A 27,381-nucleotide genomic window follows, 5' to 3' on the forward strand; every position below is an offset into this window, starting at 1 on the left:
GCAGTGTGAATAGCAGCATTTTTGTTTGTGTTTGAAAGGTAAGAATTCTTAAAGTAAATCTCTAAGATTGTACAAAATATTACAGTGGTTAGTGTGAAGATTGTAAAAGTGTGCAGACCCGCAACTTGTGGAAATGATTAAACTACTTGTAATTTTTTTTTACTCCATTGGGTTTTACTTCTTTTATATCTACATTCAAAGCGACAGAACACTGATTTCTGGTGCTGATTGGTTATAAGAACTGGCTTAGTTGGACCAGATTTATTATTCTCGTCTGCTCCCCAACGCTTTATTTTCGATCTCTGCCCTCCCACCTCTGCTCCTCCATCTTCCTTGTCTACACTGCAATCCTATGAACGCCTCTACGAACAAAGGGATACAGGGAAGCAATGGAATAGTTTGCTCTATTGTCTCTAAACCCAGAAAGAAAACGTCACAATTCCTCCTCACGACCCAGTCGATCGAGCTTCCGTTCACAACAACTTTATAGGAAAAGTGTAGATTTTAATGTTTACCTTTTTATTTTAAATGGGTTGTTCCTGTTTACTTTGTAATCTATTTGAATAGGCACTGTAGCTGTTCTTACATTTTAGATTTAATATATAATAGGTACTGTCTGAGCTCCAATTGAACCTGTGTACTTGAGAACGTATTGTCCTTATTTCTGGACACATTTTACCATCCTGTTTTTTGGGGACCTCCCTAGGTGTAAGCCTTCAAATGAGTCCTGGCGATGGCAATGTAACTAGGGTGTTGTGTCAGGTTTTTGGGTGTGCTTGTTCATTTGAATGGCCTGCTGGGAAGGCGGGAGACACAGCGGGGGGCTAGATTGTGGATAACTTTCACACAAAGGAGGCGGTGCATAACCACGATACAAAAAGTGCAAGACGTGACTGAAGAGATTGGGGAAAAAATTATTTCATGTGTAATAATCGTGCAGCAAACAGGTCAAAAATTCTCGGACGCGTTTCCCACCGATGGGTGCTTTATCAAAGAGTAAATTCACACTATAAAAGCAGCCCTTACGTGGCAGTTCCCAGTGGTCACACAGGTGAGTGCAAATCTAAAAAGTCCACCTCAGAGACACAAAGTATCCAATGAGAAAAATGTCTCAACCGGAACACACCATGAAGGGGACAAACATACATGAAACACATACCAAGTATCGTAACATCACGATTAAAACAATTTGCAACAAAATAATTAACACCATGCATGCCTGAAATAGGAGACATTTGACTCAAAGGTCCAATTGTGACAATGTAATATAGTCATGAGATTTAATTCCCCTTAATAAATAATTTAAATTGCAACAAAGGATCCAAAGTAAAATGGAATTGTAATCATCAAATAATATTGTAGCTAAATAAATGGACTAGGTGAAACAAATACTGATATTATATATATATATATATATATATATATATATATATATATATATATATATATATATATATATATATATATATATATATATATATATATATATATATAAGCTGTGACCATGCAGCAAGCTTAAGCCTATAGGGAACCATGTTAAAAATGGTTATTGAGGCAAAAAGTGACACTGTGCTCATTTGCATGTCATTTCCCAGAATCCCTTGCTGCAGTGGAAGTGCTGTATGCTGGGTGATAATGGGGAAAGGCGGGGTTGCAGACCTGCCTAAGACATGCAGATGAGCATACAGTTATATTTGCATATATATATATATATATATATATATTATTTTTTTTGTGAGAAAAAGAGATGACCCCGCATCCATAAGACAAGTTAAGGCAACTAAAAAACCGACAAGGTAAATCTAAATATAATAATCTGTCGGTGGTGCTATAAGGGCATATAATATTGCAAGAGGGAAAAAGAGCCCAAAATAAAGCACTCTAGTTTGCCTGGCAGTACAAATACACAACATTTTATTGAAGGTTGTCACAGAACATAAATTTAAAATACAAAACACAGAGAGTTTTAAAATAAGGCATGGACGCCCTATATAGCAAAACTTGTTTTATCCTCTAACCAGAGTGTCCCATAATGGACAATACAAAGGTCTGAATGAACAGAAAAGGTTCATTCAGACCTTTGTATTGTCCATTATGGGACACTCTGGTTAGAGGATAAAACAAGTTTTGCTATATAGGGCGTCCATGCCTTATTTTAAAACTCTCTGTGTTTTGTATTTTAAATTTATGTTCTGTGACAACCTTCAATAAAATGTTGTGTATTTGTACTGCCAGGCAAACTAGAGTGCTTTATTTTGGGCTCTTTTTCCCTCTTGCAATATATATATATATAACACAATTTTTTATTTCTAACAACTAAATTTAGTGAGATACCTACAACAAGATTGGGGTATACTATTACACAATAGAACCAAAAACGCCCTCATCGTGATATCCCTCAATAATATCTGGGGGCCAGTGGTAATGGTCTGGGATAGTAAAATTATAATATATGTGATAACAATAAAATATTAAGCAGGTAGATACAATGGTGACATGCAATATTGATGTGGAGAAGCGCATGTCCCTCCTGATGTATATAGAATTGGTATACACACACACACACACACACACACACACACACACAATTACTGGATTAGGGCATGGTCTGTAATGTGTGCAACACTGGATGTAATTGTCAATACTATAATAAAAGAAGTGATCAGCCTGCATCAGGAGCAACACAGAGTAGAACAGTGACACCAGGAAAAAGTGGAAATCATCATCCCTCAGAGATGTACAAAACATTCCATAACCGGTTATATAGAATCATAAGAAATCTTTTGAGATATATAGGCGACTCTCCAAAAGGACTATGTAAAAATAACTGCTGATTTTAGAATGTGAATTTACGCTTTGATAACGCACTCATCGGTGCGAAATGCGTCGGAATATTTTTTTTTTACCTGTTTGGAAAAAATTATTTAATGTATAATAATCATGCAGCAATCTCTCCAGTCACATCGTGCATTTTTCGTCATGGTTGTGCACTAACACCTGTTTTTTATCCTATCCGGCAGGAGCGCATACACACCGGGAAGGCATTCACCACGACACTGCAGGAGCGCACACACCGGGAAGGCATTCACCATGTGTGTGCAGGAGCGCACACACCGGGAAGGCATTCACCACGACGCTGCAGGAGCAGACACCGGGAAGGCATTCAACATGACGCTGCAGGAGCACACACACCGGGAAGGCATTCACCACGACGCTGCAGGAGCAAAGACACCGGGAAGGCATTCTACATGACGCTGCAGGAGCACACACACCGGGAAGGCATTCACCACGACGCTGCAAGAGCACACACACCAGGAAGGCATTCACCACGACGCTGCAGGAGCACACACACACCGGGAAGGCATTCACCACGACGCTGCAGGAGCGCACACACACCGGGAAGGCATTCACCACGACGCTGCAGGAGAACACACACCGGGAAGGCATTCACCACGACGCTGCAGGAGAACACACACCGGGAAGGCATTCACCACGACGCTGCAGGAGCGCACACACCGGGAAGGCATTCACCACGACACTGCAGGAGCGCACACACCGGGAAGGCATTCACCACGACGCTGCAGGAGCGCACACACCGGGAAGGCATTCACCACGACGCTGCAGGAGCGCACACACCGGGAAGGCATTCACCACGGCGCTGCAGGAGCGCACACTCCGGGAAGGCATTCACCACGATGCTGCAGGAGCGCACACTCCGGGAAGGCATTCACCACGACGCTGCAGGAGAACACACACCGGGAAGGCATTCACCACGACGCTGCAGGAGCACACACAACGGGAAGGCATTCACCACGACGCTGCAGGAGCACACACACCGGGAAGGCATTCACCACGACGCTGCAGGAGCGCACACAACGGGAAGGCATTCACCACGACGCTGCAGGAGCGCACACACCGGGAAGGCATTCACCACGCCGCTGCAGGAGGCATTGTGAGTCTTAAGAATTTCTTCAGCATTGTATTTTCCTTCACGAGTCATATAAGGGCCAGTGCTGTACATCAATGTTTATCTTTGGGGTGTACAGATAGGGGTGGGAGTCGGTGGGCTTGCTGCTCTCACGGGCTCTCAGACTATCCCTGCCCCAGCAAACATGCACACATATAGGCTCGACTCTAATTCATTGCAGGGAATACACCTTATACTTTCCGTGGACCGCAGGACTCATTTACCGCTCTTATCTACTTCCATGTGTAGTTATTTCTCCCTGACTGAGTTCTGCAGCACCAGTTTCAGGACATTGTGTGAAAGTGAAGCCGTATGTATTAGGACACACGCTGTCCACACGTCCATATGAGCGAGCGTGTACGTGACCTGCCCGTTTGCTACCATTTCTTTTGCGATTTAGCAGAAAGGTAGAGAATGAACCCACTCCATCAAATAATGCGCTAGGCGAAAATTAAATATAGAAATATTTATTTAATATTAAATGTGAGCATTCATATCACATTTCCTGGATACATCATCAAGCAAGAGATACATTAAAAAGACACGAGTCCCGTCTCGTCTTCAATAAATAAATTTGAAAAATGGTTTTATGAAACGCTTCCAATTAAAATGTAATCAAAATACGACGCAGCGCAGGCCGTTGCGTTTCCCTTGCTGCCATTGGTATTTTGCACACGTCTTTACGACAGGTACAGCTTTCATAATAAACTAAAAACATGATTCAGTGCCCCTAGTACCATGTTCAATCAGCCCCTGCCAGAGGTTCCGATCACATCAGAGGCACGTACATTATTTCTCTTATACTGGAATGTGTGCGGTCACTTCATCGACACAATACAAATTTGATGCGTTAATATAAAACATTTCAATCCAGAAACAAAATACTGATTTCTTTTTAACAATGCTGGTAGCAGAAGAAAAAAATATGCATTGCGCAATACAGCGTTGAATCTGTTAAGAAATTATCTGTGATATTTCTACTTCTCGTAATCTTTCAATTTACAGTTACATATTGTCTTCGTTGTGCTTTAATGCATTAAATTGTGCACATACAACAGAGCAGCTAAACTGAGACAAAATAATTAATCTTTTTCAGAGCATTCATCCTACATGTACATTTTTTTTTAAGCTGGCACAGTATAATTTTTAAGTATAAAAAAGAGCTATTTAAAAATGTATAAAATACATAATTTTTTGTACTGATTAGTATATAAAAGTGTTCAGTTATAAAATAAATTTGCTATAACTTTAGAGTTCCGTCCCTGTCCACAGCGGTGCTGCTGGGTGGGGTTGTAATCAATGGTTGTTTTTTTCTAGAGAACTGTAATAATTGGTTAAGACTTTCCAGGCCTTCGGAGCCATGAAACCATCCGGTGGGTTTTTGTCTTCACGTGCAAGTTTCCTCATGCGAGTTCCAGAGATGAAGTCAAACTCACTGTGCCTACGATGAGACAAAAAAAAAAAAAAGAAGTCATTCTTGACTAACAGATCCCCACTCTGTTTTATTCATGCGATAGTTGGGCAATAGCTGTGGAAAGCACAGAACGCTTGTGCAATGTGTTTAATAATTAGCCGTTTTGATCTGGCAGATTTGTTTGCTCAAGTAACAGGGAAAAAGAATGAGGCAGAATTGAATACATCTCATAATATGTGAAACGTACAGTAACAAAGTCCTACTCACACTCGCCAAGTATACTTACACCGGTTGAAAATGCCCCATTTTGCACCAAAAATTGCATTGAAAACCCCAAGTGGTTAACTACATTTGTTTATTCTTTGCTTGATGAGGATATACAGCGGGTTCTAGCTACATCTTCCCTTTGAAGTGGTTTGCAGTGATCTATGCTGGTTTTGACTTATTTTCCAAGCCTGGGAATATATGAGGGTTCTGAATGTATGATTCTGCAAAGATCTTTTCCTATAAATACTTCTAAACCAAGCAGTGCCATTTAATAGTGCAGACCTGCGTAACATGTACTAGGTTAAAATATACTTGTTTTAAGGCATCAATAAAGTTAAAGTATTTTAAAATTATTTCTAAATATTTTCCCCACATATGTTTGTAGGCATTATAACCTGAGGTTTTACCTCTTATCTCACATGTAGGCTCATGTTATTGTTTGTTCTAGTACAGAGGTGCACGTAAAGAATACACTTATATCCAGTGTTCGACAAACCTATACATTTGCTCGCCCCGGGCGAGTGGATTTAACCCCCGGGCGAGTAAATATTGGCCCAAGCAGCACACATTTGGTACTAGGTGGCAAGTAGATTTTTTTGTGTGGCGAGTAGATTTTTTGGTGATTTGTCAACCACTGCTTATATCATTAGGGTGGAGCAAAGATGATTAAAAATCATCAACTTTTCAGATTCTCCTTTATATATTAAAACAAAGGACATACTGTATACAACTTATTTAAAATCAAATTAATTTATCTAAGTTTTCATTTTTTTTTTTTAAAGCATCAATCAAGTTGAATCATTTTCAATTACACGCGTTGACTTGAGTTCAACAAGGAACCGCACCTTTACCAATGGGTTCATGTTGCTGCTTGTAAAATGTGCATACTACAATGGCTGTATAGTATAATTTGCAAAGCTGTGCCAGCTGCAACTACGCAAGCAAGAGACCAGTGGGAAAAAGGATGTGACTTAGAACCAAAGCTTCAATCTGACCAAAATCACACCATGTCAGAACATATTTTCATTGTAGCTTATGGTTCTAATCTAGTGAGGACTTTACACTAATAAAGATAAATAATATGGACCATAACACTGGTTCAGTGAACATGCCAGAAGAAATACATGTATTTTAAACGGAACTCAATGCTGACCAACAGTGAGGTTTTGTTCTAGTACTGCTGGCCTTCTTCATAAACACAGCATCAGTATTTAAAGCAACAAAAAAAGGGGGGGAGGTTCCCAGCACTCCATAAGCAAGATATAGAAAAATGGCAAAAAGATATGGATTATCAATGTGAGATCGATGCAGAGTGTGCGGAGCAAAAAAATTAGGGAGACAGAAACAAGCCACAAAACAGGGAGCGAAGGAAGGGAACGAAAACTAGAGGAGCAATACAAATCTCAGTGGAATTACAAAAGAGGGGCAATCTTCCGGGGTCTTGAGGACCGTTCCCACCCGTCTAATACTAATGGTACTTTCCTTGTCTCATGAAAAAAAGCTCTCAATGCTGACGCAGGTCAGAAATAGTCACATCGTAAATCAAATCTATGCGTTTCAAGAAGTCTCAGCTCAGATAGTTCTCACAGAACAATGGCAGGCGTTACCCCCTTATGTAATTCCACTGACATTTTTATGGCTCCTTTATTTTTTGTTCCCTTCGCTCCTCGTTTTTTTGTCTCCTTCATTTTTTTTTACTCCGCATAATCTGCATCGGTCTCACATGGAACATCCATATGTAGGATAAGTATGTTATGTTTTAATGTGCGGTCGTTTCCGTGTTTCTTACTGGCTAGTGTCAGTATTGTTTTATGTGACGTGTCTTGGCACTTCGGTGATTTTCTGTAGATAACTGAATCTGTGCACATCATTTCCCGTATGTCTTGTTGATGTATTTCTACATCTTGCTTACTGAGCGCTGGAATCTCCCCTCTTTTTTTGTTACCATTATTTTTGAGGGAATAAGGGTCCTTGATTGTTCCCGCCGCACCCTTGCTGCAATTGTTGCGTTACCATATATCACTAGCTGTGCTGTCATTGCAGTGAATATGCTATGCATTCATTTTACATTTGGCGTATAGATCCATGTTAAAAGACACCAACACTGTAGGGGGCCTCTGTCACCTACAATGCTGTAGGAAGGCAAAATGGTTTAAAGCTCTTACTAAATGTTAGCCCTTTATTGATAAAAGGACATGACCAAGTATTAGTAGAAAGTATTAAGAAAAAAGGCCTTAGAAATCATCTAGCTCAGAAGTGGCCAAATCCAGTCCTCAAGAGCCACCAACAGGCCAGGTATTAAGGATATCCCTGCTTCAGCAGGTCTTTGCCCAGCTGCTGGTCCTCTCGTTGCCCCCGGGCCCCGGCTTTCCGCAGCTGTGGGCCTGCCTCTCTCTGATCCCCAGTGCGCGCCGGGCCTCTCACACCGGCATGAGAGAGAAACTCGGACAGTGAGGGGGCCCAGTGGCTACGAGACGGCCGGCAGCTTGGGAGAGCAGTTGGGCTAGAGTTCTGACTCAACTGTTTTGTCTGGCAGCCAGGCCCCATCTCTCCCCAGCTGTGGGCTTCCTTCACTTTCCCGTGCAGGGCCTCTCTCTGACGTTGGTGCGCCGGCGTGGGAGAAGCGCAAACGCGAATAGAATTGGAGAGAGTGAGGCCCGCAGCAGCTGTAGGAGAGCCTGGGCACCAGAGGCCTGAAACCATCCTCAATGTTATTGTGTTTTGTATGTATTTGGGGGGATTTGTATGTATTTGGGGGTGGGTTTTGTATTTATATTTTTTTGGGAGTGGATTTTTGGGGGGATTGGGGCAGGTTTTTTTTCTATTTATTTGGGGGGGGGTTATTTTAAATGTATTTTGGGGTGGGGGGGATTGTGTGTGACCATGGGGGAGGGAATGAGTGTGATGAGTGGGGATTGAGGGAAAAGGATTGAGTAAGAGTGGGGGTAATTGATGATGGGGGGGGGAAGAGTAAGGAGAGTGGGCTGGAACAGAGGGAGTGTGGGGCCAAGGGGGGGGGAGAGAGTGAGGAAGAGCGGGAGTGAGACCGGGAAGAGAAATACATGGGAAGAGGGGGAGGAAATAGAAGGGGGGAGCTGTCGAAACTGTAGTCATGGGCCATGGAAAATCCGCCAGCGGCCCTGAAGACACAGCACAGTTTCCCGAAATGTTCTCTGCAGCATTACACATTGTATAATGTGGCGTTTACAAGTTCAATTTCAAGAAAATGTCACTGGCCTTTATGATATCTAATGTGTTCCTGGCAGAAGGCTTTAATGTTGACAAAGAGTGAGCTACACAGCGCAGAAGAGCCATCTCAAAAATCAATGCTGGTGGTTTACATCCTCTGCTAAAGGACGACACACCAGATTGTAGCTGGATTAAAACAAACTGCATTCTGTTCGGAGGTCAATTGTGGTCGATGTTTGCGCTTGCCAAGCAGCTGAACAGAGTATCATATTCTATCCAACTTGTTTGCACAATACTTAAATATGTGTATTGGCCTAACAAGCTGTACTGAAATGAAGACAACACCCACTTTCATGTACTACCTTTCTTTGTCATAAAACTCCATGGCTCTGTTCACTTTGTTGTAGGCAGCAACTCTGAAAGGGATGATTTCGACGGAAGTTAGTCCCGGTGCCATGCTGAGCACTTTTCCTCCATGTGATGGCTCATAGAGATCCTCTTGGGTCTCAGGATGTGGCATGCCAGCTGGGTCCCGTCCCACGATGTAGAAATTGGCCCCAGCAATCATTCGAGCTCTGCAATGCCACTGAACCTGTGAGAATGCAAGGACAGGATATTTGTAATGACTTCTACAAATAGAATAAAAGTAGAACAACAGTCAGAAACAATATCTACTATTCTTTAGTACATTACATACGGTTTTGCAGGCACAATACATATCTGTGCTTCAGAGCCTGCAACCTACTATTAGTGCCTAATTCTTATAGTGATAAACAGATTTGCTCAGTTCCACTCCAGAAATGGCTCCTTCTAGAGGAAACTATACTCAACCATTTAAAACCGGTTGACTAATGAAAACCAATATAGAAAAAATGTCCAGTCCGCGCTCTTGCTCTTTAAGAAACTGGAATGGTGATTCCTCTCTAATCTTTTGCAGCTCTTGATGTTAAAGGTGTCTTCCCCCACCTCCAATGTGGATCCCAGCAGAAAACTCCGACAGCGATACCAAGTCCCAAGAAAAAGAGAAAAACACAAAAGCGCACCAAGAATGAGATATAATGTGTATTACAGACAGATAAAATTAGTAGTATACACTTACATGAATAAAAACTTTAATGGTTCTGATCACGATCGTAACTTCTATGGTGAGGCAACAGATGGGATGAAAAGGGGGTGATTTCAGTCTCTAGAAACAAGCCCCGCGTGCTGGGGCTGTGTCCTGGGCTATGCTGCGTGTTCAGCTCCACACGGTTGTCAGTGTGATGGCCTGCATAACGCGCATGCGCGACGAATGAAGCCCCCTATAGTAGTCCCGGATATCGCCTGAGGAAGAATACTTTTGTATTCGAAACGCGTCGCGAAGGGTGTCGCTGGTCTGTTTATCACATACAGCCAGTCTTCACACAAGTGTTTTTATTGATAATCACGATTAAAACCAAAAACGGACAGGCATATCCGGGACTACTATAGGGGGCTTCATTCGTCGCGCATGAGCGTTATGCAGGCCATCACACTGACAACCGTGTGGAGCTGAACACGCAGCATAGCCCAGGACACAGCCCCAGCACGCGGGGCTTGTTTCTAGAGACTGAAATCACCCCCTTTTCATCCCATCTGTTGCCTCACCATAGAAGTTACGATCGTGATCAGGACCATTAAAGTTTTTATTCATGTAAGTGTATACTACTAATTTTATCTGTCTGTAATACACATTATATCTCAATCTTGGTGCGCTTTTGTGTTTTTCTCTTTTTAATGAAAACCAACATATGGTGGCGCGGAACATATATTAAAGATGGTTAGATAGGTAAGTGAAGTCCTTCAATACCAGTTACACTACCAGTGATTACACACTATTTATTGGTGCTAATACTTTGGAGGACAGTGAAATTGACATTAGCAGGCTGTACAGGTTTCTGCCCTATGCCACAGTGCACTTACACTGTAAGAAGTTTCCTTGACATCTCCATTTGAAGCAAGGTCAAAATAACGCATACTGTTTGTTTCCCGGGCCCTGTGGTATTACAGCTTTCAAGGTTTTAAATAGGATATCGCATGGATTAAGGTGTCAAATAATATCTTCCTTTTACATAACAATCATGTTCTCAGGAGCGAGTGAGGACCAAGGTTCAAATCAGGTGTTCACCATATTAGGCAGAGTGGCTCTTGTACTTTATTGGCATTTTGATTTGTATATATTGTTATGATGTATACTTTGGCAATTTTGTCCCTGAGGAAGCTCCTTTGCTGGAGGGAAACGCGCGTTGGACGCGCCATGTTGTCAGTCTCCTACTTGGAGCTGCTTTTATGTAGTGTTCTGTAGTCTACCTGGCTTTATCTATGTAGATCTGAATTGGGTACTTTACTAACACTCAGTGTGCAAGCCTTCCTGCTCTTTATATGATATAACCACTTGGAGTGTGTTGTAGAATGATTCAATGATTAATATGCTGTGAACATTTGCTTCACTAAGCTGTGAATCATCTACCCTCCATCACTATACTATCAGCAGCACTTTAATATATATTGGTTTGCAATACATGTATAACTAACATCTTTACGTGCACTGTGGTTTATAAACTAAGCAGGACTGCTGGAGCCTTACGACACATCTTAGTCACTGAGTGTCTACGTTTATTTATTTATTCAATAACACTTGTGTACCTGATCTCATAGGTGCCCCAGAGGGGTTTATACCCTGACCAAGCAGCGTTCTGTGTCTAGAAGCCTCTACCACTAATTGTCGTTTGAGACCACTCTAACACACATTCACTGACACAGACGCTAGTTAATGTCAATTTAATTTATTTTTAATGTATTATACACAACGCTTTTGGTAACATATGTTTTATGAAAATATATTAAAAGTTAAATTTTAAATTAAGTAGGAGTGCATTATAGTGAATTCTTTTAGGAGACACATTCATTTTGTGTTCTCCTTTCCCCTCTTTTTCTGATTCACTTTTCAGTTCACAGTTTGCACCCACTTTTTTGGATTACCATTCATTCACCTATTATTTGCTTCAATTGGTGTGGTTTTGTGATCACTCCCTAACTCTAGTGTTTTTTCTGATGTATACTTTGACATGATAAATTATAGTAATGTTTAAATACATTTGATATATTTTTTTATTGGAGTGCTGGGACTTCTTCATTTTTTTGTATTATGATTAAAAAGGTGCAAGATGTAAAAAAAAAATGTAAACTTAAATTGACTATTGTAAACTTAAGAGTGGGCATGCATGGGTGATCCATCCTGGAGGGAAGCAAAGTTAATTTATCACACACAAGAATACAATCCTAAACCCCAGAGTTGAAAAAGTCCTAATGCCTTAAAAAAAAAAAAAAAAGCAATACATTCCAATTGATGGTACCTTTTAAGCCACTTAGGGTAAACCAGTATATAAAAGGAATAGACATCGCAAAGAGTATCTTATATACTTGATTTCTATTCTTCTATTTCTATGCAGTAAAGATGCTGTAATCTCCAAAAACTACTATGTCCAGTTAAAGTTCAAGATAATAGATGTTCTACAGAGAGAATTCACTACTAAACTAGCTCTGGTGAGCGGAATACACGCAGTGTCATAACAGGATCTGATGCTGGCAGCTCACGCAGGTCTTTCAAGGGAATTGTCAAGAACGGACAACAACACTGACCTGAGTTTTCACGAACAAAGCCAAATGAAATGATTTGTTTAATGACACACAGGAATGGATATAATCCATTCAACAATAGCCAACTGACAGAGTTTTCAGTAAAAACTCATGGTCCAACAAAATCATCACAGTAAAATTACCCTATTCCATAGTGCCTCATTGGTACAATGTACTCATTTGTTTCCTGACGTTCACAAACCTGGTGACATTTGCAGTTGCGAAATTGGCTACATTTTAAGAACTAGCCTTTTGTGAAAACTTCACAACTCAATATTTAAGAACTTTGCACTACTATTGTTTCTTTAATTAAACGTCACCAAATGTCCTCACCCGTTATTTTTAAATGATCTCATCTGACACAATCCAAAGCACAGCCTTAAGTAACCTGAGAATGAACTCCAGCTTTTCATTGTATGCAATGTATGGTTTTACCTGCACATGAACAAGTCCCCAGTACTGCAGAGGAAACAACCTTCTCTAGGGAAGAACATTACTTTACCTCAGTGGGTCCAGCATACAACATTGGGGATGGAAAGATGGCAACAATGGTTGTCTTTGGATCCAAGATCCCCTCCTCAAGCACAGCTGCGTGTTGCTTCATGCGCCAATCCAAAGGCACATCATCATCTTTGGTCCACCCTCCCAGAGGGTGAAGCAGAAGCACAGGGCACTTATAGCCTCTCTCCAGCAGATGGCGCTTGGTGTCCTGCATCAACAATGCATGTCCATTGTGAACAGGGTTGCGCAGCTGAAATGCGAAGACGGCATCTGGAAAAAGATGACAGACATGATTTTCCATAATATAGTATGAAATAGTTGATCTGGATTTTCTAATACACACCTAGTTCTTAAACCCATGCAAACAGAACTCTAGTGCCACCACATTTTAGGAATAACGGATTCATTAACAAATAATATACCTCTGTAGCATCAATTGTTGCATTTGGAGGGGGGATCTGGGGGTAGATCCTCAGAGGTCCGTCACTTTTACGCCAATAACGACCGTTACCTAATTAGGTAACGGACATTATGAGTTCAGTTTACAGTTTAACAGGTATCCTCGTTGCATAGCTAATGTGCCATTATCCGGCTAACATCAGGGTAAGCGCTATCCCAATGCTAACTGTCTGGCGTTAACCATAGGGTTAGGAAGATGCCAGGTATATAATGCAATATAGAGCAGGTATCTGCCTTCTGAATAAGAAAATCTTAAATGAACCCCTTGGAAGAAATCGTGGCCATGATGGCATGCATTATACATGCCTTCAGGGCGATTAAGGTAACCATGGGGTTAATAAAAACACCCTATTGTGTTCCAGTAATGTTTAACTAGAGTGTCAGAGTACCAGGAACTGCATTCTTTGTTCATACATCATAACTTGCAAACGAGTATATATAAATGTTGTTATATAGAATGATTTTATAGACGTGTTTGTTCCCTTAGGTGATGTGATCAACGAGAACAAATCTTGTGAATTTAAGAATAGTAAAAGAACATGTTAAAGTAGAGTTAATTGGAATATAGTTAGAAAAGCTGTCCAGTACAGCTGACAAATCAATAACATGATATTATTTTATGTATATGTTACTAATCAATATGTTATTGATTTGTCAGCTATACTGGACGACTTTTCTAACTATATTCCAATTAACTCTACTTTAACATGTTCTTTTACTATTCTTAAATTCACAAGATTTGTTTAACAAATACAAGTGAAATAAGGTTACTGTGTAATGAACAACATGTAATAAATGTAATTCTGTTATTTTACAAATCAAATGGATATATGTTTTTACCTATACAATACTCCAACCAAGGAAATGAAAAAGAACAATTGAAATGGACATATACAACAAATGTTCACACATTTAAAATAACAAAAACAATTCTCAAATAATGATATGTAACAATAATAACAGTATATGTCACAAGGGTTTACTGTACTGGCCACAACAATTGTTTGTGACAAAGTTTCTGTACATTCTACTATTGCTGTTAGCAGGTTCAGGTCAGACATAGTCCAAAGGTGATGTTAGCTATGTTCAATTAAGCTGTTCTAGCATCATCTTAATGCTCAATACTAAATGTATAGTGTTCCCTCTCTCCCTCTCTCCCTCTATATATATATATTATATATATATATAGTACATTCTGGGAAGGCACACTAAAGCTAAGGTTCAGGATGATGCAGAAACCCTAAACCAACAAGGTTATGCAAAAACATAAAAAAAACCTTAACCACTGTGCCCAGATTCTTCTCCAGGTACTCCATCAACGGGCACCCAAAACCAACAATATAAATCAATTGCAATAGTGTCTCCATAGCTGCTAATGTTCACCCAAGAAATTCCCCAATACCTTTTAGTCTCTTCCTAGCTCTGCTAAGATAAAGGGGATCTAAATCAATAGAACATTGGTAAAGAGTAACACAAGACAAACTGTAGTGCCGCAATCTCATAAGGCAAGAACAGAATTCACCAGTTCTGTATCACAGCATGGAGAGATAGGAATATACAGGTGTTTACCTGCATTCATATCTTTAACCGTCTGCTTCAACTCCAGTGGTGTGAGGCGGTATTTATCTAAACCATCATCCCATTTAATTCTTTCCAGGACCTCAAGTTCTCCACCAATCAGCCAATTCCCACTTTCCAGCACCATCTTAAAAGGATAAAAATATGTTTGTCGTGAGAAAAGTAAGATAAAATCATCGTAAAATGCAGAGTTTGTGTTGCCTGCACCTGCACTGAGACTCCCCCTTTCCTCTGAGCATGAGCAGGACTTCCAGCTCTGTCTGCTTTGTTACTGAGCCAACTTACCCGCGGCTCCATTATAAAGCCCAACATAACATTATTATCTTAATAGGTAAAGATTTTTTTGTTTAAATCACCTTACTAGCATTTAAACACAATCAATATATTTACTTACCATCATTTCTATAGACTAAAAAAAATCCCCTAAGGGAAGTTAAGACTCTTAAATTCAATGTTTACTTGTCTTACTCAGTCTTTCATAATCTCTTCCCTTTAGGGTTTAAAAATACAAACAATTTTAACTAAAGAGTTGTGCACAAGTCTGGCCCTCTTTATATAATGATTATAGTTTTACTATGTCCTTTATCTTGTTCCCTTATGTCTTGAGAACTAGAGCAAATGTCACACCCTAACTTTTCATACCTTATAGTACTTGATTCCCTTCTTTGTCCTAAACCATGATGTTCTAACCTCTTGCCCAATTGCCCTCTGAGATTGAGCTGGCAGTGAAATGACTAAGGATTTAGCAATACTTTCAGTAGACCAAAAAAAAAAGAGATATACCCTTGCTACAGCCTAGGGGAAAATGAAAGGTGCAATGAGGAGTGAGGTTAAAGCAGCAAAACACGTGAAATCTTATGTTATTTTTTTAATAAATCACGCCTGTAATAGTATTAAACTCAATGCCATTTTTAATTAGTTTGAATATACTGAGCATCCTGTGATTTCTATAGCAGGTTTTAGCCCACTTCCCCAGCAGTGCAAGATCTTTGCATCACTTTCCTGTTTGTGATAATTTGTTGCCAATATTCACAGCAGTGTGAACTGCAAACTGTAACAATAGATAATGTCACCTTAGTATAATATAAGGATACATTGGAGCTGCTCAGTTACACTGACTGAAGGATTGATTGAAAATGAAAGGCGGCCATTTAGTGAACCCTGAGAAGCAGGATCTTTGCTGATCGATTACGAGATATCAAAATCGGCCGCTTAGGTAACTCGTTTTCAATAAAGGTAATCAAAGGTTATATATATATATATATATATATATATATACATATACATATATATACTAGCTGAGAGACCCGGCGTTGCCCGGGATGTGAACCGTGAATAAGTATGTGTAAATGTTGTATTGCAAACTGTTAATGTCATGTGAATGTGATGTAATATTTGTGAAAAGTAAATTGTGTAAAAAAAAAGTAGTGCAAGGGGAGGGGTGTTGCAGAATTGTAAATCAGCATGGTGTTGAGTGTAGTGTGTTTGTGGCAGCACGGTGAAGTGGAGGTGTGTTTGGGGAGGGAAGGGTGTGTTGTTATGTTTTGGCGTCCGTGTGGGTGTGTGTTAAAGCGTTGTGTAGGGGAGGTGGGTTGAATATGCGGCAGCATGCGTTGTGGTGTGGGGGATAGGTAGGGGTTGTGTGGAAGTGTTTTTTTGTGTGGCGTATCAGCAGAGGAGGGTTGTGTGTGTGTGATGACGTGTGTGGTGTGTGAGGGTGTGTGGCGTGGATTAGGGCATGTGTGTGTTGGCGTGTTGCGTGTGTCAGTGCGTGTGTGTGATGTGGTGTGTGGTGTGTGGCTGAGGGCGTGTGGCGTGTTTGAGGGCGCGTGTGTGCGCGTGGTGCATGGATGAGGGTGTGTGTGTTGTGCGTGAGTGCGTGTGTGAGGGTGTGTGGTGTGCGTGGCTGAGGGCGTGTGGCGTGTTTGAGGGCGCGTGTGTGCGTGTAGTGCGTGGATGAGGGTGTGTGTGCTGCGTGAGTGCGTGGGTGAGGGTGTGTGGGATGGCTGAGGGCATGTGGCGTGGCTGATGGCATGTGGCGTGGCTGATGGCATGTGGCGTGGCTGATGACGTGAGGCGTGGCAGAGGGGTTGTGCGGGCACGTGATTGAGGGGGCGTGTGTGTGTCTGTTGGGTGTGTGGTTTAGTGTTGTGTGTGTGTTTGTGTGTAAGGGACACAGTGATCCTAGATTGTTTTATGAAGCAGACATGTGTGAGGAGTTGCTGTTAAGTGGAATGAGTGCTATGTTATTTTGTGAAGCACTGATGTTGCATGAGGTTGAATGTGAGGTGTGTTGGGCTACAGGAGGTGTTGGTGTGTTTGCAGGCTACGTGTGGGGATGTGGGGTGCGGGGGGGGAGTCACGGCAGGGTTTGTGGGGTGGTGAGGGCAACGGGACTGTTTTGAGGTGTCTGGCTAAGGTAGTGTTTGGGAGTGGTGGCGTGCGGGCAACGGGAATGTTTTGTGAGGGGTGGGTGGTCATGCGGGCTATGGGAGTGTTTGTGGGGGGGGGAAGGGGTGTCCGGGTGGGCTACGGGAGTGGTTTTGTTGGGTGGGGGCGGCGGTCTCTGGTAGTGTTTGGGGGGGGGGTGTCCGGGTGGGCAACGGGAGTGTTTTTTTTTGGGGGGGGGGGGTGTCCGGCGTGCTATGGTAGTGTTTGGGGGGGTTTGGGCGGGCGGTATACGGGAGTGTGTGGGGTGGTTGTAGCGTCATCCAGGAGCTCTTGCGGCGTACAGTGAAAGAATACAGCGGCAGCATGGTGAAGTAGAGGTATGTGGTCCCTGGAGGGGGGTTGTGGCGTGCAGCGGGAGGTGTTGTGGTTGCGTGCTCGGTGGGTGTGAGGGGGGGTGATGGCGGACGGGCTACGGGAGTGTATTTATTGTTAAGGGCGGTGTAAAGGAGTGCTTTGTGCGTACGGTGGTGGATGCGGGCCCTCCTGCGGTAGTGGTTGCACTCCACGTGCGTCGTTGTGATGCGGGCCCTTCGGAGGTAGGGGTTGCGCTCTACGTGCGTGTTTGAGATGGGTGGCCCCCGGAGGTAGGGGTTTGTGGCGTCGTCAGTGCGTTTTGGCATGGGAGGGTGCACGGGAGGGGTTGCGCTCGATGAGGGTTACGGGAGGCTGTGTTGCGGCCTTCGGAGGGGGGGGGGAGTGTGTTGCGTGATAGTGGAGGAGATGCGGGCGTTGTCCGGTGGCGATGTTTGCTGGTTTTTGGGGATGAACGTGTTATGTTGAGGTGAAGGGGAGGGGTGTTGGCAGGGTAGGCAGGAGTGTGTGCGGGTGGTAGAGGGGCTGCGGTAGCGGCAGAGGTGTGGTGTGTTCGGTGGTGGTGTGCATTGTTGGGTGTGTGTTTGTTAATAGGGGGTGTGCGTCGGTGTGCGCTCTGTGAGCGTGCGGTGTGTGAAGGTGATCGTGCGCTGTTGCAGTGTTGAAAAGAATATAATGATAGGTAAGAGTGTGTACCTGCTTCCTTGTTTTGACGGTGAGGTTTTTGAGGTTTGAGAGGTGAGAGCTGTGAAGCGTCGTCTCCCAGAGCAGTGAGGGTTAGGTGCTGTGAAGCGTTTCCAGGGTTAGGTGCTGTGAAGCGTTCCCAAATCTCCCTGAGCAGTGAGGGTTAGGTGCTCTGAAGCGGTTCCGAAAGCTCAGTGAGGGCTGGGAGAGTGTGGCAGTGGGGTTGGTGTGTTGGTCGCAGGCCAATGAGAGGTGTGCGGGGGCGGGCGTGGGGCCAAGGGAGCTATGTAATTGGGCTGAGGCCGTGGTGTCAGTGGCAATGAGAGGTGTGCGGGGGCGGGTGTGTCAGGGGAGCAATGTGATTGGCCTGAGGCGGAGTGACGGGCCAAAGGTCCAATGTGATGGGCCGTAGACACAGGGACCGTAGACACATACAGACAGACAGGCAACGACACATAGGACACTTTGAGAAATATATAGTAGATATAGTAGATATATAAAAAAAAAAAATATATATATATATATATATATATATATATAAAGTTTTCCTTGCAGTGTTTTAATGTATTAAGCAAAGTTGCAATCTACACAGATGCCAATACTACATGCACCTGCTATCCTGCATTATGTCCTGTTAATTCTGAACATTGTCTCATATTAAAAGTGATTGCTTATTAATTCCAAAAGAAGTTCAATGAGGACTGTACATCAAATGTGTACATTCCAGACTGTTGGATACATTTCTTCATAGGTTTATAGGGTTAGTGGAACCTATGTCTTATGTGATAAGAGGATGTTCTGCACACAGCATACCTGGATATGAGGCACGAGAGGCAAATCTGATGCCTTTTGAGTTCCAGGATTTCAATAAGTGAGATGCTTTAGTGCCCCTTAATTGGTATATAAGCCATTTTAATTTGCTAAAATCAAACTCTGTTAATGCTACTGAAAGCCAAAAATATGTACTATACAGCAAGATAGAAATGTAATTCCCACCATACATTAGGCCACACTTACTAAGCAGTCTTCTGCTATAAGACACCTTCTGGAAGACACCTTCCAGTCCATTGAAGTCATAAGGCTGCCATGTGTCTAAGCGCAGGAAGGTGTTTTGTGGCAGAAAACGGCTTAGTAAATATAGCTCATTGTGTCGTAATAAAACATTCCAAAAGCTATTGGCGCGAGTACCATGCATCAACGAGAATAACAATCAGCCTATCAGAGTGCTCCGGTTCTCGACGTTCTACGTATGAGACACGTTTTGCAGCACCATTAAAGAGGATTTCCGAAGCAGTCTGCCTAATCTCTGTCCCCAAACTTACTTTGACATGAGGATGTTTGGCACAAGCTGTGCCCCAGACACGGGCACATCGCTCTTCCTTCCTGTGGTCATAGAACTCTGGATTCCGCAAGACGGCCACTTTTCGCCCCTTGTATTGTAGAGCAATTGCGTTGGAACCGGCCAATCGCTCCTTATTTTCCGTAGAAACAGGGAGTACGATGGGAATGCTGAAGTTGATCACACCTCCTGCAAACACAACCTACAGATTAATACCTACAATAGACGTAGCAGTTGATTTGTCACAATGGATAAGCTCAGAGAAAGGGAAATCTAGGGATAGACGTTGTGTCTGTGTGGAATATTCATTTGGCCTTCATCATGGCCCAAACAGCTGTTTCTCATGATATTAACAATAAAGATAACGGGGGAAAAATGTTGCGTTATATGAGCGGTGTGGCCAAGACTATCTTTAAACTGTAATGGTTCTAGGTAGGACAGCAGCTATGTTGAGCTAGGAGCACTCTGGTATTCCCAGTTAGATTTTTTTTTTCTATTGTTGATTTTTTTTAAATGGTGTAGTACATTTGTATTCTTATCTAAGAGATTAAACTAATGGAGACCAACAGAATACAGGGACACTTTCAAAACTTTCAAAGATCAGCTCCAGAAGCAGGAGGTCCCTGGAGCTGAAATTAATGGACTTCAGCACCGATGATGGCCTACTTCAAACTTGTATTAAAAAAATGAAGAAATTGTTTTTGGCAGTTATCCGCTCTTGCTACAAATAATAGGTATTTTGTGGTTGAACAAAAACTGTGTTGCGATAAAGAATGCTGAAAAGGATTAAGCATGTTAAATAAAATCAGGGAAAAAAACACAAATAAAGTAATTTTTTTTACATTATAGTTTATCATTTACCATTAAGATTAATAAGCACAGTAAAAGATAAGAATCAATTCACAGCTATGTAAAGTTGTTATAGTGTATGGTTATGAATCTTCTCTTTGAGGTTCCGAACATTCTAAAAGTGGTTCTGTACATTCCATGATTACATTTCACTTAAGCTAAGCCTAAGGCAGTGATAAGTCCTCGGGGGTTATTCACCCCTATCACCAATTTGTGTTAACCATACATTATAAATGGAAAGAGAACACAACAATAAGCAACTAACCCTGTGTTTCTTTTTTTATGGTTAAAATACCAGTATGGACTTAAGTATTGCTTTAAAAAAATCCATATGCTGACAACTGAAATCTTGACAGAAACACAGGATCATTGTAGAAGGCTTCTCATGCATTATACTTTGTGTGACCAATTGGAGACACAGGAACATCATTTATCATTGTTTTGCTTGTCTTTCTTTTTTTTTTTTAACCTAATTTAAGACTGGAATGAAAGGCAGGGCTGGTACGTTTATTGTAACAAAGTAAAGAAGAAAAGGGCAAAAATTAGCCAACCGCTTCATTTAAATGTGCAAAACACAAAATGTTTCTAAAAATGCTTTTTCCGCCTCAAAATGTTAAACTTTGAAGAGTACCACCCCTGTGTCTTAAATCTGGTTAATGTTTTTCACATTCTTGAAATTAAAATGATAGAATTATTGAAATACGATTCATCAATTCATCAATAATATTCATCATTTACTGTAGGATATTTAAGTCTTTGTAGCAATAGTGGGATTCACATATCGAAATGTTATTCGAAAAAGAACAAATTATAATACAAACATAGCCGAATTTCTTCAAATAATTTTGGTAGAGTGACGGTTCCCAAATTGTGATTGGACTTTGAGATGGTTTCCATATGTGCAAACCACTACAATCCATTCAGTAAACATTCAGCCCCAATGTTAAGCTTACGGGGAAAATCTTTAATTAATTAGACATAGATCAGTTTATTATCATTTGAATAAATTGCTGAATGTTTATGATTTTGGACAAATTCTTGAAAATAAGGTGGACTCACCAAGGTACTTTGTGAGTGATAAACCTGTGTTATGCATCGCATCTAAGGAAAAGTGTAGTTTAATACATCATAATGCAGTTACTTACAAAAGCCGGGTTTTCATTAAAGAGATATCCCTAATTTTATTTAAATCTAGTACAAGGCAAAAAAAAAAAACACGCTAATTTTTAGAATTGTGTTATAAAATCAGTTTACCCAGCGCTGGATAAATACAACTGCCATTGCAAAGAATGTAAACGAGTGAGAAGAAATATGCATCTATATGTGTCACTGCATTGCGATACTTTGCTTCAAGTTCCAGCAACCGCAAATAAAAACCCCACGTGTGAGCACATTCGCATTTCTCAGAGACGTCTGCAACCCTGCCCTTCCCCATTAGCTCTTCGCATACAAGGCTTCCACTGCAGCCAGGGATTCTGGGAAATGACATGCAAATGAGCACACACGGTGTTCCAGTAACAGAAGTTGATTAGATATAATAATAGGGTGTTTGAATTTCTGCATATATCACAGTCATCTCTCCTTGTTGTCATCTAACGCATAAGTGATAAGCCGATGTAAATGAGGAGACTTGTTTTAAATGTGTGATACTTGAATAAAACGTTTCTTAAATATGAGCTGGATAATCGCACAAATGGGAGAATAGGAAACAACTAAAACATTGCATGGTGCTTAATGCAGGGTGATAGATGCAAACTATTGTTTCAATAGATGGCACTTCAGTGAGTCAGTTCTGTAACAAAGTGACCCTGTTGCTTTACCACGGCCTATATCAGCGACATGCGAGGGCAGAGGTTCCCAAATCCAGTCTCCAAGGATCACTAGCAGTGCAGGATGTAAGGATACCCCTGCCTGAGCACAGGTGCTTCAGTCACAATGATGGGCTCATGAGAGGATGGCCTTAAACCCTGCACTGTTCGTGGTCCTTGGGACTGGAGTTGGGCACCTCTTCCCTAGGGGGTTTGCAAGGTGTCTCAAGGGGTTTGCCCCCAAAAACATGTCATGGTGTATCCCAGGCAGTGTAGTGGGTTCCTGAGTCCGTGTAGGGACGGCGTACATAGTAAGGTCCCAAACTGCACCGTAGCGTCTCTAAAGTCGCTCCCCACAATATTTAGCATCCACAGTGGCAATGCATTGTGGGGCGTGACTTTGGAAGCTCCCACAGTAATTCCCAACTATACAACACTGAGGTACAGTTTGGACCCTTACTAAGCATTTGTTACACCCCCCCCCCCTAACTCAGGACACCTGGGAACAGTCCAACAGTTTTGTAAGCAATAGTCTGAGGAGTAGGCAATAAGATTTACTAATTAGGTCTTCCCAGAACAAATACTTTCTCGTAGAGGTGCACAATGTAACAAGGCTTGGGAACCACTGGCCTCCATCTCCAGTGACATACAGATTACATGAACATTCCTCTCAGACAAATGTCCAATTTCATTAATAATTATCTTATTAACCATCAGATAATTCCGATGAGCCATAAGTCCTTCAATTAAAGCGCAGCCAATGGCTCAGCAAGGAGTTGAGGTTAAGTGTACAATATGAGACTGATATTATGTAACTTACTCCACAGATCTTATGAGACATTAAATGGTTTGTTAAAACATAGAGGAATTAATGTGACTAATATCATAATACTGTAGCTACAAACGTAATATGGGATTGCTGTGCGATAACCAGTGTCGGAGTTTAGTGAATCTCCCCCTAAGATCAAACAGATTTCAATATTAAAGAGGCAGATATGTCAATGTATCCAAACTAAATGTAGAACCAGAAAGCACATCACAGGAAATGAGATATTGCTACAGAAACTATTACATTTTCATGGTTCACCATGAGTTCTAGTTCTACATTTATTTATTTATGTTTCAGTGTGTATAGATATCTCCTTTTTGAGAGAAATATATATACATATATACACACTACACACACTACACACACACTCCCCCAACATTTAATTTAAATGCCTTGGGGAAGAGTGCGGGACTTCAGCAACCGCCCGCACCCCCCCAAAAAAAATCTCACGCCCCCCAGTTTGCGCACTGCTGCATTAAGGAACACTGTAGTATCTGGCATAAATGTTGTTGCCTACATAATGTTATTACAGTCCGATTGGTAGAAAGGGACCACGTTTTCAGAGCGCGAAACGGAAGCAATAAATAGCACCAAACGTATCAAAGAAGCTGAAGCCAACTGTAAGCAATTGCTTTTTTTTACTTTGATAAACCTTGTGCAATTCTTTGACACTGTATTTCCCCCCAGTTTTAAAGTCAGAAAACTTTAATCAACAGAATCCATAGTTCTCTTACGCTCTCATTAATTAAACAGCAGCAGCAGCAGCAGCAGCAGCGTTAACACATGAAAACTTTTCATAAGAGGACACTGCTGCAGATTGCAGAATCTGTGTTCTGTAAATGGAAAGCATATACTGTACAATGTGATTTTGTTATGTAACTACCATGGAGCTTAAAGGCAATCTACAGCAGTTTTTAAACACCGTGTCTTCTCTATTGTATTCTAACGAAATAAAAAAGAAAGACAGAAATATAAAATAAAGACAGGAGTTGGGAGGCAGCCATCTTGGATTCATGATGTCATTTGCGATACTGCAAGTGCCCGAGTGACTGTGATGTATTCCATTCGTAACCGGTTAACATATGTTGTGCTTCTCTGGGAACAATAAACTGTCCTCTCCCCCCTTTTCCTCCTCAACAAGTATAACAACATCACAGTATTCGATTATTGTTCTGAGGAAGCCAACAGAATGGTTCTGTGGCAGTGGAAGCAGAACCAGTCCTCAATACGCTGAAGCATCTCGAATACGTGCATTGTCAGAAATGACATTACAAGACAGTTAGTACCTGATTCCCGTGGAGATAATAATTGTTGCAGAATAAGGCTCTTCATGAATTTAGATGTACATACATTTTCAAGACCTCGTTTTCAGAAGAGCTATAACCATTTATACACCCTGTTCACCACTGTAATGCTACCATTTATAAATGGGGTTGGGGTCCGTGTCCAAGAGAGACTTGTACATATAATATATTTAAATTGATACAGGCATATTATTTTACAGATGTAGTATGACCGAGTGTCTCCAGAGCCGTGGCTGAAAAGGCAGAAAGCCACACCGCCGGAGACAGTGCCTGCCACAACATCGCTGGGGGGGTCCATGCTTCTGTATCAGAGCCCCCGCAGCTGCTGTCCCGGTCCCACATCTTGCCCAGTGCTGGACCCAGCAAGGTCGGCTACATCTGTATGTGCTACAACTAATAGAAAATAAGAGACTGTACCATCCAAGAGGGTGTTAAAGTGAATAACTTGTAGGTATTCCCTCTCACGCATGAAGCCCTTCAGTGGAGTGGCCCAACCTTCACTCAGAATCTGCACCCACTGGAGATCCAGCTGCAAGAAAAGCACAATATTTCCTAAAGCTACCTCATAACCACACTCAGGGACATAATAACAGTACAACCGGTCTGCAGCCACACAGTCTGTACCTCTGCACCTGTCTCTACGGTCAGCATTACGGACGTGAACATCTGATAATACTATGGGGCTATATGATGCTGGAGTAATATAAAGCAATGGGATCTATGTTACTGATAAATCTAGTGCTGTGTTTTGGAACTGGCTATATACAAACACCCCAACCTGTTCTACCTCACAGATTCAAACTGATGGGAAAGGGGGTTCTGCGTGGCCCCGATAAGAGCACTTTGGTTCTGCGTGGCCCCGATAAGAGCACTTTGGTTCTGCGTGGCCCTGATAAGAGCACTTTGGTTCTGCGTGGCCCTGATAAGAGCACTTTGGTTCTGCGTGGCCCTGATAAGAGCCCTTTGGTTCTGCGGTCACTGGAGAGTACATTAATGACGTTCTCATGCTGTTACAGCATGGTGCTCCCATACCCCTTACACGGCAGGGGAGGGCCTTATAATTACTCTCTACGTGCACATTTGCTTTGCTTATTCCCAGACAATGTCCTTGCTAGAACCCTGATGTAATATACAGATTTATATCATTTTATTATTCCCTATTTTCATTTGCACTTACAAAGCAATTAACTCTTTACATGGTCCCCAATGTGCTTCATTTTATTTCCTTTGGTATTAGCATTGTGTAATTGCCAAGGCCTATTTATCGTCTATTAACCCCTTCAGGGTAGCTAACTTATAGCAGCCATGATTTTCAGACGTTATAAATGATACCATGCTATACTACCCCAAAAATTAAGTTATAAAGAACAAATGGCCTAACAAAAATCATGCCTGAGATACAAGATAACCCCTAAATGACAAGTGTACTTCTGGGACACCGGCTGGAAGACCCAGGGATATCCTCAATAGACATATGTACTCCAAGGTAAATAAACACAGAAGTAGTCTAATAAGTACCACGCAAGATAATGTACCTCAGTGATCTCAAATGCAGGCAAAGTTTCAGCTTCATCTCGGACAAGGTTCAACTTGTTCTCAGGCACAAACAGCTCGTGGATGTCTTTTATAGCAGCGTATGGGACAATGGACTGCGAAGAACAGAGACACACCGTCAACATAGATTTAGAGGAGATTCATACATTAAGTTACATACAGAAACGTGATTGAGGCCAAATGCTAAGCTACTATCCCAAATAATGGACATAGAGATCTCCACATTCCTCGGGCCTTATTTAATATTAGCTCCTCGTGCTGTAGGAGAGATCAGCTCTATGCAAGTGAATGGGACGAAACTCTGTGCCGGGATGGAGCAGCTGTCCCAGAGCTTATTAAAGAAGGATGTTGTCTTTTCATAATTTTGACCACTTGGCATATGCAGTATAGATTATATACCCCTCCTTGCACTGATTAACGCAGTGTCAGTAACCGTCCAACAATTAATCATGATCCCCTTAATACTAATCCTTTTGCTTGGATTAACAGGATCATTAGCTAGAGTTTGATGTATTTAATCAATTCAAGTAAATTAGATGAAACTGGTACAAATGTAAAATTCATTGAAAAGAAGCAACAAGGTAATCAGGTAAGTAATGAAAACTATGCGGGTTATTGGTACTATTTTTTGATGAACTGCAACAAAATACTCCAGACGAGACTTACAGGTTATAAAACAGTGACTGTCTTAATACTGGACTTTGCCTTCCAAAGTTTGTTTTGCACATTTCACAATAACATTGGAATCCCATTGAGGTTACTTGGTAGCCGACAGCAAATCTTCAAGAGCTCAGCCCCTTCTCCTGGGATAGGAGTCTCCAAGTATTTTCAACCACTGACCCACAATACACAAAATATAGTTACAATACACAAGTTGCTTAGTTGGGGTTGAGATACCAGCATGTATTTCTCAGGTCTTGCTCTTAGGCTACGGCCCCAGTCCTCCCAGTGCACGCAACAATGGCAGCACGTGTAGAGACTACAGCTGCGATCGGCGGTCTGTAGGGGAGCGCGGGGGTGGGGACATGACGGCCCTGCTATTGGCTGCGCGCCAACCATGTGACCGCGTCGCTGCACGGGAAGACAACAGCTTGTCTTCCCTGCTAGCGTGTGTGTCACAGCACTTTGTGCGCCCACACACACACAGCCACTGGGGCCTGTCCAATAGAGGGCTGTGGTGTGTGGCACGCATGCCTTAGTGCGCGCAGTCGTGACCACA

General features: G+C 41.9%; 1 protein-coding gene across 2 annotated transcripts in view; it reads right to left on the reverse strand.

Moving 5' to 3' along the window:
* Positions 1–4,418: 4,418 nt before the first annotated feature.
* The window catches only part of PAPSS2 (3'-phosphoadenosine 5'-phosphosulfate synthase 2), an 86,420-nt gene continuing 63,457 nt past the window's right edge, over positions 4,419–27,381 (reverse strand). Inside the window, exons 6-13 of one of the 2 annotated variants that reach the window (XM_075612904.1) lie at positions 26,144–26,257; positions 25,026–25,137; positions 21,727–21,768; positions 19,802–20,007; positions 15,024–15,159; positions 12,997–13,265; positions 9,200–9,429; positions 4,419–5,408 (exon numbers count right to left, since the gene is read on the reverse strand). In XM_075612904.1, coding sequence (XP_075469019.1) covers positions 5,264–5,408; positions 9,200–9,429; positions 12,997–13,265; positions 15,024–15,159; positions 19,802–20,007; positions 21,727–21,768; positions 25,026–25,137; positions 26,144–26,257 — 1,254 coding nt within the window. In that variant the 3' untranslated portion in view covers positions 4,419–5,263. The remainder of the gene's footprint in view (positions 5,409–9,199; positions 9,430–12,996; positions 13,266–15,023; positions 15,160–19,801; positions 20,008–21,726; positions 21,769–25,025; positions 25,138–26,143; positions 26,258–27,381) is intronic. The other variant, XM_075612905.1, reaches the window with a different exon arrangement.

This window comes from Ascaphus truei, chromosome 8 (genome assembly GCF_040206685.1).
Source record: "Ascaphus truei isolate aAscTru1 chromosome 8, aAscTru1.hap1, whole genome shotgun sequence".
In the NCBI taxonomy this organism is placed as follows: Eukaryota; Metazoa; Chordata; class Amphibia; order Anura; family Ascaphidae; genus Ascaphus; species Ascaphus truei.